This window comes from Artemia sp. Qi Xiang Cuo, chromosome 8, assembly GCF_049724085.1.
Source record: "Artemia sp. Qi Xiang Cuo chromosome 8, ASM4972408v1, whole genome shotgun sequence".
NCBI lineage: Eukaryota > Metazoa > Arthropoda > Branchiopoda > Anostraca > Artemiidae > Artemia > Artemia sp. Qi Xiang Cuo.
In genome coordinates this window covers 50,317,610-50,335,846 of record NC_142801.1, presented here as the reverse complement: position 1 = coordinate 50,335,846, position 18,237 = coordinate 50,317,610, and the positions used below count along the sequence as shown (strand labels likewise).

The 18,237-nt window shown below is 36.5% G+C and overlaps 1 protein-coding gene across 1 annotated transcript in view; it reads left to right on the top strand.

Annotated features, from left to right (window-relative positions):
* Nucleotides 1–18,237, top strand: part of LOC148949523 (uncharacterized) — a 153,676-nt gene that overhangs the window by 50,086 nt on the left and 85,353 nt on the right. The window contains exons 4-5 of the mRNA XM_089093536.1: nucleotides 4,044–4,258; nucleotides 8,309–8,454. Of these exons, the coding sequence (XP_088949662.1) occupies nucleotides 4,044–4,258; nucleotides 8,309–8,454 (361 nt within the window). The remainder of the gene's footprint in view (nucleotides 1–4,043; nucleotides 4,259–8,308; nucleotides 8,455–18,237) is intronic.

Genomic DNA, 18,237 nt, shown 5'->3' with positions numbered 1-18,237 from the left:
AATCTTATAGTCTAGTAAAAGTCTCACTGAGTCTTGAAAAAGACATTATTTGTCCTGATCATCGTCGGCCAATAATGAGTTCGAGGAGTGAAGAGATTACCAAGTATCTATACTTATTAAAGGCTAGACAGACATTATGCAGCATTTTTCATCAGAGGCTATTTTGGTAGGCTAATTATCCAACACTAATGAGGTATTAATGTTAAACGAAGATCTTCTGTAAGGTTGATTCAAGATTAGACATGTTTCATTAGGCTGGATATGCTTGAATTTCTAAAATAAACGTTTCTAGTGATACTCAGCTAGGTCGTACCTGAGTTTGAGTCACTGTAACAATCAATAAAATTGACTACGGCTTGTAAATTCCTTTTACAGTCCCCCATAATTTGTTGTTGTCTTCTGGTTGCAAATACCATCCAATTTGTATTGTTCATGTACAAAGTCAGTGTAGGAAAAAGACGACTGAGTTTTATTTTCCTCAATGGATTTTTCAACTGCAACCTCAGTTTCTTCTATGCTGCAAATTTAGATGCATACGTCAGGTTTCTGGTAAGGTAAATGACATATGTCCCATCCTTTGGACAGCACGAGTCAATCTTTTGAACATCTTCTGGTATGGTATGAGAGATTTAATCCTTCTTAAAAAATAGCTGTCGATAGGAGGTTCTAGCTTTATTATAAACCTTGTCAGCGTCGGAAAACTTCAATTTGATTGTATGGTTATAACTGTAACGATAACAGACCACTTTGGTAGCTGCATCTCAGAAATCTCTAGACTGAGGGTCTCCGGTCACAGAATCGGATTTAGAAAAAAAAAGAAAAACAGGAAGAAGCAAAATTATTTTTTATACGCAAGTATACTTTTTTTTGGGAGGGGGGATGTTAACCCTTATACATTTCTAAGAGTACCGTTTTTGGTGTTTTCAATAAAAAGACAAAAATGTCCACCTTATATTTTAAAAACTGTCAAAATATATGAAACTGACTTTATATTTTCATAAAAAAGTCGATAAATTCATGCCCCCTAAATTTTTGTAAATTGGCGATCCTGTTGACACGCCAATGTTGCTCCCAGGAGACGACGGCTCGGCCACCGAAAATAAGAAAAAACTTCCCTGCAAAACCAAAAATTTAATGAATTCTATAAATCTTGTATCTACTGCCAAACCTGTATCTACTGGTGACTTATACCAAATTGTTGAGTATAATTTTTACTTTCTTGAAAACACACTATTCACATCATTTTTCCATGTAACCTATAAAAATCAAATTGTAATTTCACAGTAATTGCTTTACTGGGAAAATGCTTTGATTTGACCACTGGTTTCTCTTTGGTGGTCCATCTTCTATTATATTTTACAATAGTCACCATTGTGCTCACTTGTTAATCATGGTTGCAGTGATAGCTTCAACCTAGTAAAGAGCGAACCACGATCCTTGGTGATCGAAAATTAACGCAGTTTGTAAAAGACTGTCTGGTGAGAAAAAATAGCCATTTGAAGCTGATTCGGAAATGGTAGCTATTATTTTGATTAACCTTATTAAGTGTACCATTGCAATCGCCGTGGTCAAAAGGAACATGGGTGATATACAATCACCCGCGTTCAACAACAGTAAAAATTACTTTTTTGCATGAGAAGCATTAATGAGTCTATTTTGCCCCAGGAGTAGTCATGTCGAACCGGCGTCGTAGAGTGTTGGGAGAAGGTTTATTTGAACAGAAGCTGCTGCATCTAGTGCCCTCTTTAAGTACAGAAGAAACTTTCCCACAGCAAAAATTCATTTCCTGCCATTTTGTGCCTTAAAGAATTAATTTTTGCCCAAACAGGGCCAGAATGCCGAAGAATGGGATTTCTAAAATAATCAGTCGATTTGCCATATTCTAAATCTCTTAAAAAGAGGTTTTGCCCTCCCCCTCTCATTTATCTTGAAAAACGGCTCTACATAAAATTGAGCCTTTTAGTGTGACGCGAATACTTATTTATAAATCGTCAACTGATGATGACATGAATACTGCAGTGATTACCAAGGTTGTTGATCAATCATTAGCAGATTAATACCCCTTTAAGTAGCTGAAGACAAAACAAAGCCGTGTTTCTGCTGCAAAACCTCAATTTTTGCACAAAGAGGGTCAACTTTTATACAAATTCGACAATACAAATTCGAAGATAATCAATCGATTGTTCATGATCTAGAACCCTCAACTGGAGCTTTTGAGCCCCCATTAAAAAAGATGAAAGTTGCGTTGTCGAATTGTTAACAAGCATTTCATTATTTATTTCTAATTCTTTTTCCTGCCTGGGCTAGCAGGTTACTGTAAGATCACAGAGGAATGTTTAATAACTCATTTAAAAGCTATCACCCCCAGAGCCGGCTTTAGGGGGGAGACAGAGCATTTGCCCCGGGCGCAAAGTTTCTAATAAATAATTGAGCTGTAATAATCATTTTCTAATTTTTGAGATTTTATTTTTATTTCAATAAAGTAAAGGGGTGCAGTTGGGAACATTTTGTTAATAAATGAACATTTTGTTAGAACTTGGCCTGGAAATTTTTGGGAGACAGGGGGGGGGGGCACTAATCAAAATGTTGACCCTGGCGCAAGAGAGGCCAGAACCGCCACTGATCGCCCCTTTGTAGGTGCCTATTATAAATTCATCTTTGTAACTCCACCGTAAAGTACAGTATGGCACCAAAAGTTGCTCTTTTTGGAGACATTTCTAGATTGAAGAGGCTGAGAAGCATAAGGGTAGGTACTAGTGCAGCCCCCATAGTTGGAAGCTCTTAACCGAAGATTTACAGTCCCATCTCTTGTATACCCCCTCTCCAGTCCCCTTAGTAAATGAAAACCAGAAAAGGTGTTTTGAAAGAAAACTGAAAAAAATGTCATTTATTCATTTTCAGGAATATAATTGATTTTTCATGTGCAAATTCTTTAACATACCGGTGAAAACATGCCCTTGGACCAGGAGCGCAGATTGGGTTTTGAGTTTGGAGGGGGGGATATAAAGAATGTGCCGTCAGAATCGTCCAGTGTGTGGAAAAATGTGGACAAATAATTTTATTAGACTAAAGCGCCGACACCTTGGAACTTTTCTTGGGAATCCTCCCCCTCTCCCCTAGTTGCGACCCTGCCTCGGACTCCTTCGTTGTGTGACAAAGTTGCACGTATCTTGTGTCAAAGTTTAATGAGGCAGGAATTAAAACGTATGCTTAATGTCCTATGTGAAGTTTTGACAACTAAAACATTCTAATTTTTCCTGTGTATACTGACTGTTACAGAAAAGTTAAGTACTCACAAAGATTTCTTCCCTCACAAATTTTTCCGAAAAGCGTCCTAGATGTGTAATTCAGCTTTCAGGTCTTTAAAACAGGAATGAATCTAATCTGTATCCGATGTTTTTACTTACCTAATATTTAATATACACCTGCTCCAGGATTAGGGGGGCTCAACTATATTTTTTTACTTTTATTTTATATTTACGGAGGTATTAGGCAGGGGCTACATGTAGGTTAAACCTCCTTATGTATTTTGCACAATTGTACAATCTGGCTCTATCCCTAGAATTACTCAAACCTAATTTCTGTGGGATTGTTTTTTTTTTTTACCTTTATAGTATTTACTGTGGATCCAGAATCAGTGGTACCCGAGATTGGGACTCGAGACAAATTTCTTTATGTTATTTCTAGCAATTAAATATGTTTTTTCTTATTGATGGAGAAGAGGTGAAAATGAAAGTGCTAGGCTATATATTACTATGTTCGGATAATTTTCGTGTAATGGTGCTTTGCCAACCGCCGTAGTAGTCCGACCATTAACGAATATCCTCGAATAATCATTACTGCGACAGAGTCTCTTTCTCCCTCTCTTTTTCTCAATTTCCCTTTCCTTTTTCTTGCTCTTTCACTTTTCTCTGTTTCCCCCTTTCTATCCCTTTCTTTCTTCCTCTTCTTCTCTTCCGTTTACGAGAAATTTATAATTTATCACTTTATAATATTTAATTAGATGTTGGATCTTGATGGTATACTTCTGTTTTTCTTTCTAGAATCATAACAAACGGGTCTTTATCACGGGGATCTCCTAGTAGCCGAAGTCCCACTTTAGACCCGTCAACAGTTCGAAGAATGACCTCATCGGAAGATGAATTACAAAATATACTTTCTGTTTCTCCGGATAAAAATGTACGGAGTCCTTATGAGAACTTGGGGAATGTTTTGCAAACTCCTCCAAGTCCTAGGACTAAAATAAAGACCATTGCAGGTAAGTTCCTTTTTTATTTATCATTATTCGTACTTATATCTTCACAAAATTGTCAACTATAAAAAAAATAATTGAAAATAACTTTGCATCCAAAACTAAAGTGGATCAAATCTCATATTTTTCTTGAAGATCAACTAGTCCGTTCCTAAGCGTATTTTCGTGAATCTTCATCCGCCGGTTGCATTTGCAAACTCGTTTTTATTTCATAAAATCAAACGTTTACGACAAAAACTTGTCGGAACCTTAATGAACCTTTAGCTTAAAAAAACTCCCTGGCCGAAGTTTTATTTGTATGATCAACTCGTGTACTGATGCAAATCCCCCTCCCCCTTGACTTTGGAAGAATGCACCCTTTGCGTGTTTTCAAACGCAACGTTCGATTCAGCTGATAGAAGAGCTTTAGCAAAAATCTTATCCTTGTATGGTATACCAGACAAATACATTAAAGTCATTAGTGTTATGTACGATAATAACACTGCTGCGGTTACGGTAGGAAATGAGGCTAGTATCTGGTTTCGTATTAAATCAGTAGTTAACCAGCAGTGTTGTGTTCTATCTCCATTTATATGGATCATTTTAATGGACTTTCTCTTAAGAAACACAGGAAAGGCAATGAGAGAGCACGGAATCAAATGGGGAAGAAAAACTTTCCTGGACTTACACTATGCTGATGATTTAAGCATCCTAGAAGAAAGTGCGAGCAGAATGAATGAACTTTTAGAGGTTTTGCGAGTTCAGGGAGCTAGAATAGGTTTGGAAATTAATGTTAAGAAGTTGCTAAGGCTAGGAATAAGTGAAGATGAAAAGGTGACGTTGGGTAACGAAAAGATCGATCAAGCGGACAGCTTCTCTGACCTTGGTAGAATTATTAGTAAAGACGATGAGAGCAGTGAAGACGTTCAAAATAGAATAGTCAAACCTCAGGGTGTTTTTTCACAGTTGAAAAAAAAAGATAAGTCTGCAAACCAGGATTAGAATATTACAAGCTATAGTGATGACAGTGGTCATATATGGTTCTGAAGCATGGGCGATCCGGAAAACGGGGGAAGATTTGCTAGATGTTTTCTAGAAAAATTGCCTACGGACTGTTTCGGGTACCCGGCTGACTGACTGTATCTCAAACAGTAGGCTGTACGAAAAATGTGGTTCAATCTCGCTTTCTAGGGCTATAATGAGAGAAAGGTTGAGATGGCTAGGGCACGTTCTACGGATGGAGAATGACATATTGCCAAAGATTGTCCTTTTTAGCCAACGGTCTAGGGCTAAACAGGTCGTCGTAAAGCAGGTCGTCCGCGGCTTGGGTGGGAGGATGTCGTAAAGAAAGATTTAAGGAAAATGGGAACTTCCCGGAAGGGTGTCAAGTGGAGGCTTTGATTAGATTAGGATGGAGGAGGAGCGAGCGTAGTTGTGTTGGCCTCGGGCAGATTGATGCTGCGGTGGGTTGTTAGTAGTATTAGTAATAAAAAGCACTACGTTATTCTTTTTCAATAATATGACTTCCTGATCCAGATTCTATGGTTAAAAACATGTTACCAAATTTGTTGCATGTATTTAATTTGATCAATTCTATATGTTGATTTCTTATAGAATCATCAGATACATACGTAGGGAGAGGTACATGCTTACCCGATATTTTTGTGATTTTCCTAACTGTATCTAATTTTTATTAAAAACAGAAAATTATACAAACAATTATTAAAAATTGTCCTAAGTGGCCTACGCGTCTGTGCGTAAGAAAGGTTTAGTAAATTGAAAGCATCCTTCTTCGGGGTATGAGCCTATACACTGGATGAATTTGTTAATTGTAAACCAGAAGTAAAAGACAATTGATCTGTCAATGATTCTAAGTTTGTTTTATCTCAAATTTTAAGTTTTGGTTGGTTAATGGTTTTTGTTGGACAAAGGATTCATTTCTAATTTTATTATTTGTGGAATAATTTTTAATTATAAGTAAATTTTTAATTAATATGTTTGATTAAAAATTCACTCTTCTTTTATTTGTGCAATTTTTATGTATTTGGCAATCTTGTATCTTCTTTGTCCTCCGGATATAATAAAAGCTTTCCAATAAGTTGAGACTCTAGGCAGGAATGCTGTTCCAGAATCTGACAAACAAGTATGTGTCGAATAAGAGAGTCATGCATGCTCCTGCCATTTATCCGGGCCTTCGCTATTTCACCATTTGCTTCTCAATTACCTGCACAATTTATATTGGCTTTTCTCTGTCTACAAGTTGTCATGTCTTGATGCAACCTTTGCAACCTACTGCAAAATACTTGATAACTTCAATTCAATTAGAGGGTTATATCCGCGTTCCCAGCGTACATCACAATAAAAGAGCTCTAGCTCCTTCCCGCATTTTTTTTCTTTGATTTGTTTCATTCAAGCTACCATCGTGTTCGAAGTGTTTGATAAATCATTTTAATGTAAATCAACTTTAATGTCAAGTATCAGTAGCCTATGTGGAAGAAGGATCACAGGGAAACTTTAATCGTAGTAATGCCTAAGTATTTTTTTAAAGGGGATAATAGAAGAAGGAAAAAGAATACAATTGAATGAATGCAAGAATTGAATAAGAATGGAATGGAAGAAGGATCACAGGGAAAACTTTCATCGTAGTACTGCCTAAGTATTTTTTCAAAGGGGAGAATAGAAAAAGGAAGAAGAATGGAATTGAATGAATGGAAAAATAGAATGGAATAAGAATGGAATTGAAGAAGGATCACAGGGAAAAATTTAATCGTAGTAATGCCTGAGTATTTTTTCAAAGGGGAGAATAGAAGAAGGAAGAAGAATGGAATTGAATGAATGGAAGAATAGAATAAGAATAAGAATGGAATGGAAGAAGGATCATAGGGAAAACTTTAATCGTAGTAATGCCTAAGTTTTTTTTTTGAAGGGGAGAATAGAAGAAGGAAGAAGAATCGAATTGAGTGAATGGAAGAATAAAATAAGAATAAGAATGGAATGGAAGAAGGATCACAGGGAAAACTTTAATTGTAGTAATGCCTAAGTATTTTTTCAAAGGGGAGAATAGGATTAATTCTACTTACCAAAGCTTTTCCTAATGGCTATTGTCTATTGTACCAAAGCTTTCCTCAATTATATTTAGCTGACACTAAGATCTAGCTAATGCTTAGGTATCAGTCCGATTTTATCGGTTTATAACAGATAATTATAAGAACTATCTGATTGGTCATTTCTTATTGGTTCGACATAAAATGTTCATCAAAGATTGCCAGTTCTCAATTTCTTTACAGTTTTTTTTTTGTAGCTAAGAACTGATGATAAGTTCTCAAGTTGGCTGGCTTTAGTTAAATTTCAAAAAAGGTTCAAATTAATTGAACTTTGGTGTGGGCTCTAGCTAGCTCCAGAATTTAGCTGGATGAAAACCTTTTGACCAGGTCGATAAGAAGACTAAGTCGTCTAAATTAGTAATCATTGTGGATGAATGACTTATCATCTTTTTTTGCAATTTTTGGTGGTATGCCATCCCTCCTCCCCATTCTTTGTTGATTGCACTCCATTCTTTAAATGTGTTTGCTGTCTGTGCCCATAGATCCAACCTGGCATGTTTGCAGAACTCTATTGTGGAGGATGATAAATTTTTCAAAACAGTCCTCCCAAAAAAACAAAATAAAATGGAGGAATGATATTGCTATAGGATAATTTGGGATAATTTTAAGCCCTATGTATTCTGCCTTGCAGAATTCCTTGTAAGTAATGTCTAGCTACATGTTGGCTCATGGAGCTAGAAACCCCTCCCTCCTCGAAATCCAAAAAATTAATGCAAGTATCTAACCTAGATCTTGAACATAAAGTTTCTGCATATAGACTTCTCCGTATTTATGCTGTAGAAATAGAGAAATACTCCCTCTGAAAAGAAACCCAGGAATTGTCTATGATAAAGAGTAATGGATCTTAATTGCCCATTAGCGGGATTCATACAGCGTCAACATGTATTGAATTTGCAAACACGCTTCCCTTTGTCGATAGACAGTGGTCCTTTTCTCATATTCACAATCAAAATCGATTTTTCCCTATTTGTAGGCCTACGAGATGATGGAAAGAAATCACCACAGTCAGTCAAGTCTGTACAAAGTCAGGGATCGCCTTTATCGCCAACTATTGAAAGTTCATCAAATCAGTTTGGATACTTTACTGGTCGGGTCTCATCCCAAATTGATGGGTATAAGGTAATTCATTTTTTCTCTGAGTTAAGGTAATGAAAATGTGTATATGTTGCGTACTTAGCTTGATATTTAAAATATTTTGTGAGATAGGGTATCAGTTTGAATATATTAGTAAGGCAATTTCGTAGACAATATTAGGTTGTTCAGGCCATTATTGCCCGGTCATTATTGCAGGAAATTATTTACATCTATTGGCTGTGTTTCACCTTAAACCAGCTTGGTAAATTTTCCAGGTCTATTTTCTTATCATTCGCCCATTTCACAATTCTCAATTTTACCAGTAAAATAAATTGAGAGAATAGGTTATGGCCGTAAGATAATCTCTAGAACTAACCTTAATATTGGGGTACTTAAATCAGGAACGTAATGAGCGAAAACCAAGGATGGGGTGGTATGTTTTATATTATGGCCTAAAATCGCATTGTAATGGCCCCAGTTTCTCAGAACTCTACAAATGTAGGCAATTATTACGAGCCGGTTTATTTGAAATACTTTCAAAAATATGCAGCATAAACTGCGAAGCAGTAATTTTGGTCGTTCAAAATTTTAACTCCACTCATTATTTTCATCAGAAAAAGTTCTTGTAAAAGAAACTAAAATCTTGTTAGAACAAGCCTTTTTAATACTTTTAGTCATCTATTTAAAATAATGCTGAACTGTACCCTCCTAAATAACGCCATCCTCTAATGTGAGTATTTGTAAATCAGTGTTTTTTATTTTAAATTAATTAAAAAAACTTTCAAAAAAATAAGTTTTTCAAAGAAAAATAAAGGCCATTTTAATTTTAAGCTCAAGAGATACAAATACCTTTTGAATTACAAATTAAAATCGACCAGAAATTACTATTAAAGAATAAATGAAACCCAAAACGAACAGAAATTATAAAAACAATCATAGCAAAAACATACAACAAGTAATAATATAAATGAATAAATAAATCTTAAAGCGAGTAGTGCTTAGATTGAATATGAAAATCAAGCTTAAAACGCAAAAAAAAAATTTCAATAAAGCGTCATTGGCGCTTTACTGAAAACCAATTTTATGACAAATATTTTCTTTTGTACTTAATATTGAAAATAAACACATCAGTAGTGACCGTACTGATGACGGTCACTGCATATGTGACCGAAATATCTGGTATTTTTGTGAAATTCTATCACTGTTATCATCATCACTGTCTATTAAAAGGATTTTATCCCTAACTTTTATTTATCGTCATGGAAAGGCAGTGTGGTCTCCGAAATTATCTATGTAAAGGCAATAATAACCTATTTTTTGATACATGGTTTCAGATTCTTCTCAAGTTTTTTTTTTTTTTAACAGGGGGGGGGGGGGTCCACTATAGAAAGTTTTTTTTCTAGTCTTCCGTACTAACTTAATACGTATATTTAAAGAAATAAACTTCTGCTTCTTGTGAGAAGAGCTTCAGTACTTGATATATGATGGTCTTTGCAATTGATTACTTTGCGTATTTTATTAACGTTCAAATGTGCCCCCTTACAATATTTTACGAGCGGAGGTTCGATACGATCATCCCCTGGGGAAAAAACGACAAAAAGGAGACATATTTTTGCCACTAATCCAAAAAGGTGATTTTCTTTATTGTTCGTTGTGAGGGACTGTGGAGCTCCAATTCAGGGTTTTTGCAACGACGATTTTTATTGAGTACTTTTACTTTGGCGTCATTTTTTTTTGGGGGGGGGGCTTCAGGCCTTTTTTCGAAACTGTAAAGAAACTTATCTTGTAATTACAAATCACTGTTCTATTGTATATGAGTCACAATTTTTGTAAAAACCCGTTTTCAAATTAATGGCCGTGCTTGGCTCTTTCTTTACTAGGTTGCAGGTTGTAGTTGCTGTTTCAACCATGATCAGACCGGAAAGTGAAGAATTCTTTTCAAGTATTTTTGTTTATAATTTACATACTATCCATGTTGTCAAATAAACTCTTGACATTAAGCTTCTTTTGCTCTTCAAAAATAAACTAGGCTAAGACAAAGCTCTTATTCAATGATTATACAAACTCTAACGCCGAACACTTGCGTGTTGGATGCAATCCTTGCGGAAGTCGTATTAACGAATTTTCCAAAGCATTAGCTCATTTTGTTATCTGAGTGTCTACAAGCTGATTTTATTCCAAAATAAACTTTAAGGTCAATAGGTTCCTTCATCACCTTTTAATAAATCCAGGAGAAAGCTCATGTTTAATGTTCCTCTCAAATCGTGAACTTTTTGAGACAGAGCATTGCAATTTCTGGTTCCACAAATTTGTGCGGTGAATGTAATTATAGAACAAGTCCCATTGATAAATTTTCCAAGACATAAATCCTATAGCAAAGCGGTTAAGTCACGCTCAGCAAATATTTAGAGAGGCAATATCTACTGTCATTGAAATAGTTCTAAGAATAAGTGCCAAAAAACTTATGTGGCCTGTTTAAGTAGTGGCAAAGTTGAATTGGTTTTAAGGTGTGGCAAGTCAGTTTGAGTGGAGGAGTTATACTGCCTGTAAATTTTCAGATTGTAAAATAATTTTAGTGGTTTTTTATTCTGAAGATACAACAAATGCACCCATGGGGTTTTAACGGTGGCTCCGCTTAATTTAAAATTGACGCCACTAGAGACTGAACTCCTAATGCGAACAAAAGTTGGATTAAGGCTCGGACATCAAATAAACTTGACTCCCCATTCACCCTCTGAAACAGTTAGGACTACGTCTTGCTTGTTACATGAGCAGAAGATTTTCTGCTCTCTGCTCGTTCTCTGATTTTCTCTCATCTTATGAGTCTTCGTTTTCTTATATCCCACCAAAACGTAAGAAAGAAAAAATATACGCTAGCTATGGTACTCGTATTTGATGGACACCTAATCTATGAGTAATATTAAGGTTTAACCCTCTTTTTTTCTTTTTTTTTTAACATAAGTGTTTTATGAAAACTTGTTTATTAAATTTCACATATAATGTAAAGCTGTTTTGAATGCTGATACATCTGACCTTTGAACATGCAACAAAGACGCATACATTTCCCCCCAGAGATGTCATTTCCTGGCCCACTTGAAGGCAGTTTTTCTTTGTCGTCAGTTGACAATTCTCCTTGTAGTAATACAGGTAGCATCATTAGAACGGTTTGAGTATTTTTGCTGTTCAAGCTTTTGTCGATTCTGGCCATTTAGGCATATATTTGAAAGAGAAAATGGTATATCCTTTTAAATATAACGAACTTCCCCATTAAAAAAAGATGGATTTCAATGTCTGAGTTTGTTTCAAAATAAATTTTTACGGTAACCTTTGTCATAATTTATGGTTTACGCATAAAATCGAATGTCACTTTGACATGTTCAATGTGTGGTTTAGATTGTTAGCCCTCATTTTTCTTTGCCATTCTTTAATTCTACCCACACATTTTCATCTCGATTTTTTTTTCAAGGTTACAGTTGAGCTGCGTTGCAAGGTTGTAGGGTCCAGTTGGGAGAAAAAAAAAAGCAGAACGCCCTCGAAACTGGGTCATAAGTGTCAAATAAAAGATTCGAAGGAAGCAAAAACTTCATGGGAGGGAAAATTGGGTGAGCCTAGAGTATCTGCAGTTGTGCTGGTCTCAGCTTACTTAGAGCCGGGATGAGTTATTAATAATAGTAGTAGCAGCAGTATTTCTTATTGTAGAAGTAGTAGTAGTAATAGAAGTATTTTTATAATATTTATGCCCCAAAAAATCTTCATAGGTTAGGCCGCAAGCCTCTGATTCTCGAATAGAAGAGCACCATCATTTTTTCTGGTCTTAGTACGTAGAAAAGTGTTTCAGTGAGAGGGGATGCAACTTCGAAAATCACGGTTTCGGCATGGAATCCCCTAATCCCTTTTTCTTACGTGTCCGATTTCTTTGTTTATTTTCACCATGGTTCTGTTTAAGATCACGGAGCCCCATAAAGCCACCCAAAAACTGCAGAGTGAAATCATATCACACCAAATTGGTGTGATATGCTGGGAATTGATATGTTCCTCATAGATTGTTGCTAGATGGAAAGCCTTCCGTGGCAGAATCAAATAAAATCAAGGCGAACCACCTCTGGGAATTGAGATATGTCCTTCTGATTTTGGGAAATGCTGGGAATTAGCATTTCTTCCTTAGATTGATATGAAGGACCAAGGAACCTACAAGCGAGGGCCTTGGTTCCCGTGCCACTCAAAATTTTAACTTCCGGAATTTTTGGGCACTTCTTATTTATATGAACAAATACACTTTCTTTTATTATTGACCCCCCCCCCCCGTGCATACACAAAAATAACTTGCGTATGGGAAAAAAAAAAAAATGTGGCACGAAGTTGGACATTTTGTGTTTTGCCCCCCCCCCCCTCTCATACGAGTCGTGCCTGTGTGCACCTATACAAATGTAAGTGATTTGATTACTCTAAAAAGTCGACATGATAATCGCAATACTTTAACTGAATTGCTAAAAGAATATTACTAGTTAACTATAAAACAAATATAATCCCGTGCAATAAATATACGCTGAAAAATTCAATGTTTGTCTGTCATTGACGCTGCTTAATGTTATCTCCCGAGTTTTTTCCCTTGCTAAGAGGCATTGGCCGCAAAGGAATTCTTAACGCATTTTAATCTAAAACTACGCATTCAGTGTCATCTAACTGATTAATGAAATATTGGTATTTGGGCCATAATCTTTTCATTTCACTGGTTTTCTTGACGAGAATCCAATCCTCTGGAGCAGAACTATTGTTTTGGATTTTACAGAGGTGACAATTTGGCAGAGTTTATTATTTCCGCAAGGTTCTATCTATTCTTAGAATAGGATACTTCAGCCGCATATAACAGATATATCTTTTGCTAAATGCAAAGGGCTCAACTGCAAGAAAGTGCATCAGGAAGATTTGCCGGAGTGACCTCCCAAAGTTTTGAAATTTTATATTTTTCTTCCATTTCCTGTATTTTTCCTGTAATTTGGTTTGTTTAGTTTTTTTTTCCTGAATTTGTCGCCTTCCCCCTACGCACATGCCACCCTTTGAAATATGCCCTGAGTACAAAGCTAATTCTTATCATCAATCGTACAAAACTGTTTACCCCTTTTCCGCCGAAATAGTGACAAGCCAACCCCTATTCTTGTCAATTTTTGACGCTACAGTCATATCTAAAAATAATTTCTTAGGGTGTGGCTCCAAACAGCAAATAAATATTCGTAAGTGTACAAGAAGTCTTATTGCATTTGTTCTTATTGCAGCTAGATTGAATGGCCAAAAAAGTTTGTGTAGTTTGTTGTTTAGCAGAGTTAAAAGCTTATTGGGATTCATACAACAAAAACATGCATTCGAAAAAGGGTGTACCGTTACATTATTGTTCAGCACCAAGGGAAAATAGCTAAAAGGCTGTACAAAATCTACAGAATAGATGAGAGTTGCTCGTGTTATGATTCACGAGCGAAAAAAAAAATATAACATCTCTTACAATAGTATTCCATTTAGTGAAAATATAAGTAAGTTATACTCAAAAAACAGTATGACTAATAATTGATTACACTACTTTGTCAAAGAATAAAAGTAGTAAAGACCGACCGTCACTGATAGAAGCCAAAACTAATAAACAAAATTCTGATGATTCTATATGAAGCTGCTTTCGTGCTTTATTTCAACTATGTGAAACTCGTTAAATTTTAATTTATCCACTTAAAGTTATTAGCAGAATAATATTTGTATAATCCCAAGAAAGAGTGTGGTCTTGATGAATATTGCAATACCAAATTCTTGATGCCACAGAGCCCTAGTTTCCAGTGCCATTCTACAGAAATACGAAATTTTACATTTCTCCCGGGATGACGTTAATCCTACTCCTTTCTATCGTCATTTCTATTTGTTTCAAGTTTGACTTTCTCTTCGTTTTGGGTTTCATTTATTCTTTGATAGAAAATTCTTGTTCTTTTTAAGTCTGAACTATTATTTAACTCCATTTCTGCCCGTCTCAGGTTTTAATATGGATACTTACTTTTCTTAGAAAAGCTTCTTTAGTGGAAAACGTTATTTTGCATTAATCTTTTGACTCAAGTTTTATTATTGGCCATTATTACGAATCAAAATAACGAGATTTGTTTCCTTAATTTGGTTGTGTTAATTGAGGTTCCCTTGGATCTGAAATTTAATTGAGAAGTCTACATGACCTGAAGTTATAAAGGAGATAAGCTTAAAAATAAATCGTACTAAGAATAGTTATAACTACATTTTTCTTCAAAAATTCATTGTTCTTGTTAAGGTCCCCTTGGTCCAGTCTGCTCACCCTGAAGGCTTCGTGACGATTGGCCCATTTTGAGGTTTCACGAATCGATGCAGCCCACTTTTATATAATTCATTTTTTCTTCTTAGGTTTTCCTTGCTCAGTAGGTTGCTAGCCGATTAGAGACAAAACAAATATGCACCTGTTTGGGGCTTGACACATCGCAGATGTGTCAAGTCTCTTTTTAGAGACGAAAAAAGATTTCGGGCATTGCAAGCAGATACAGCCAAAATCAGTTTCAAGTTTATTTTCTGCATATGGGTTTACCTCGCCGAGTAACTTACAAGTGTCATTTTCATGCTGACTGGAGAGACGACATAAGGCTCGTTTTTGTGTGTCCCAAACCTTAAAGTCTTTTGGTCTGGAATAATAAAAAAGATTTAAAGTCAAGTAACTGGGCTGAACAAAAATATCACGAGTCCTAGTTGATCAGAAAAAAAAAATTGGCCCCATTTTTAGGTGAAATAATGGACTCTTAAGTACCACTGATGCTAAGAGTGTCAAAATCTTTTGGCAGATTGGACACGCACTTTTTTCTGCTCTCACATCCCCTCCTTCTAAACGCAAAACATGAAGTCCTATTGCCTCCTACTCTTCCCAGCACTTCAAAAGTTTTAACTTGATTTTCACCTATGGCTCCCTAGATGTTGCACATACGCCATTTTGATAACCTGGAAAAATTGTGCCTTTCAAATTAGCTTTTCCCCTCCCCAGTAAATCAAAACTCTAGGCCTACTTGCCTCCCCAACACCCCCTGAAAATTTCAACTGTATCCCCCAAGCTGCTGCTTAGATAATGTACATGAGATGTCGTATACGCTATTTTGATATTTTGGGTATAAATTGTTTCTTTCGATCTACATAGCTATTTCACCGAGAATAGATTCTAGTCCAAAAGGGGGTTATAGTACCAAAAAATGCAAACAAAAATAAAACAAAAAAACAAAACACAGGCATACTTATTAGACCTTTTGAAGTTTCTCAACTAAAGGGCTATATCAAAATCTGGATCCAGTATCATACGACTTATGGGGGGAGGGGTGCAGAAAAGGTCCCGGTAGGAAGACTGGTGGCCCTCGAATCACGTTTGACCCTTAAAAGTGCATTACAACCTTCAATTTCCAATCAAATGAGCCCCTTCTCTAGTTCATATAATGGGGGAAGGAGCGTGCTTCAGAAATTCTTAATTTTTACACATTAGATTCCACTCGGTCCAAGGACTTACGGTAGTAAGTTTCAAACTGATCAGGGACAAAAAGATTTTTGACCTATTTTCTGTTTTCTTGCACTCCCCCCCCCCCCCCAACAAAAAAACTTTTGAACCTTTTGATACAGAGAGCGATCCCTGAGAGCCTCGGAGTCAATTCCACATCCAACATCAAACAAGCCTTTTTTTTTTTAATATAAAACATGTGTTTAACAATTTATAAGTTGCATGATTTACGGCCCTTGCTCCAAGGCCTGTGGGAGTCATGTCATCCCCGAAGGCATATTCATTTGATATTTAAAGTACAATGGCTATCTAACAGTTTCTATCGGGGGCCTTTGGGGATTACGTGGAGGGTAGGTAGCAAAGATTGCTATTTCACTGAGAAATTTTCTACAGACCCTAAAACTTTCAATTTTCGATGGACTGAGCCACTTCCTTAGTTTCTGTGACCCCTTCTATACGAAGCAATCGGGTAAAATATATCATAGGCAGCGCAATCGTGCTGCCTAAGTAAAGAATGATGTTGGCACAATGTATTTTTTTTTCCATACCAGGGCACTTCGCATCGAAGGAGTTGTCGTAGAAACTTCCAATATCGATTGGAAATTGGAATGGCTAGTGCCGTTTTTAATAGTCAAAAGTGATCGGAGGACAACTAACCTCCCTCTCAATCCCACCTTTCCCCCAAAAACATCCAATCAAATTTTTCAGATAGTTATTTTGGTTTCAAGTAGTTGAAATTTATCGAAATTAGGTCTTTGAGGATGACAACCCCCCTAAAGCCCTCAGGGCAAGGGTTGTAAGTCATGCTCTGGGGGCATATAAGGTTTTTTTTTTTAATAGAAAACGTTGTCGTAGAAACTTCAAAAAGTGCTCGTTCGACTGGAAATTGACTGGCTAGTGTCATTTTTAATAGTCGAAAGTGTTTGGAGGGCAACTAAAACCCCTTCCACGCCCACCATTTCCCCAAACGCATCCAGTCAAAATTTTGAGATAGCAATTTTGTTCAACGCAGTTGGAAGGTTCAGAAATTATATCTTTGAGCAGGACACTCTCCCTTCAGTCTTCAGGACAAGGGTTGTAACTTGAGCCCTGGGGGCATTATAAGGTTTTTATCGAAAGCATTGTTGTAGAAACTTCAAAAAAGGCTCGTTCGACTGAAAATTGAAAGGACTAGTGTCCCTTTTACTAGTTGAAAGTAATGGAAAGGTAACTAATCACCCTCTCACGCCCACCATACCTCCAAAAATTTTTGGTGGACTTCGTATCGAATTATTTTTTTTCCTTACTAGGGCACTTCGTATCGAAGGAGTTGTCGTAGAAACTTCGAAAAGGGCTCATTCGCTTGAGAATTGGAATGGCAAGTAACACCCCTTCCACGCCCACCATTTCCCTGAACACATCCAATCAAAATTTTGAGATAGCCATTTTGTTCAGCGTAGTTGATTTCTCAATAGAAATAATGTTTTTGAGGAGCACAATTCCCCCACAGCCCTCAGGGCAAGGGTTGTAAGTTATGCCCTTGGGGCATATAAGGTTTTATGTGTAAAGATTTGTTGCAAAAACTTCAAAAAGGGCTCATTCGATTGGAAATTCAAAGGAATAGTGCCCTTTTTATAGTCGAAGGTGATTGGAGGGCAACAAACCCCCGTCTTAGGCCCACCTTTTCCCCAAACACATCCTATCAAAATTTTGAGATAGCCATCTTGTTCAACGTAGTTGAAATTTAAGTTCCGGAAAATATATCTTTGAGGATGACACTCCACCCACAGCCTTCAGGGTAAGGGTTGTAAGTTATGCCCTGGGGGCATATAAGGTTTTTATAGAAATTGTTGTCGTAGAAACTTAGAAAAGGGCTTATTCGATTGGAAATTAAAAGGTCTAGTGCCCTTTTTAATAGTCGAAGGTAATTGGAGGGCAACTAACCCCCCTCTCGCGCCGACCATTTCCCCAAACACATCCAATCAAAATTTTTAGATAGCCATTTTTTTTCAACGCAGTTAAAAGTTTTAGAAATTAGGCCTTTGTGGATGATAACCTCCTCAGAGCAAGGGTTTTAAGCTATGACCTGGGGGCATATAAGGTTTTCATAGATAGCGTTGTTGTAGAAACTTCAAAAAGGGCTCATTCGATTGGAAATTAGAAGGGCTTGTGCCCTTTTTAATCGTTGAAAGTGATTGGAGGATAACTAACACCCCTCTCACACCCACCATTTCCCCAAATACATCCAATCAAAATTTTGAGATAGCCATTTTGTTCGACGTAGTTAAAAAGTTCGAAAATTATGTTTTTGAAGATGACAC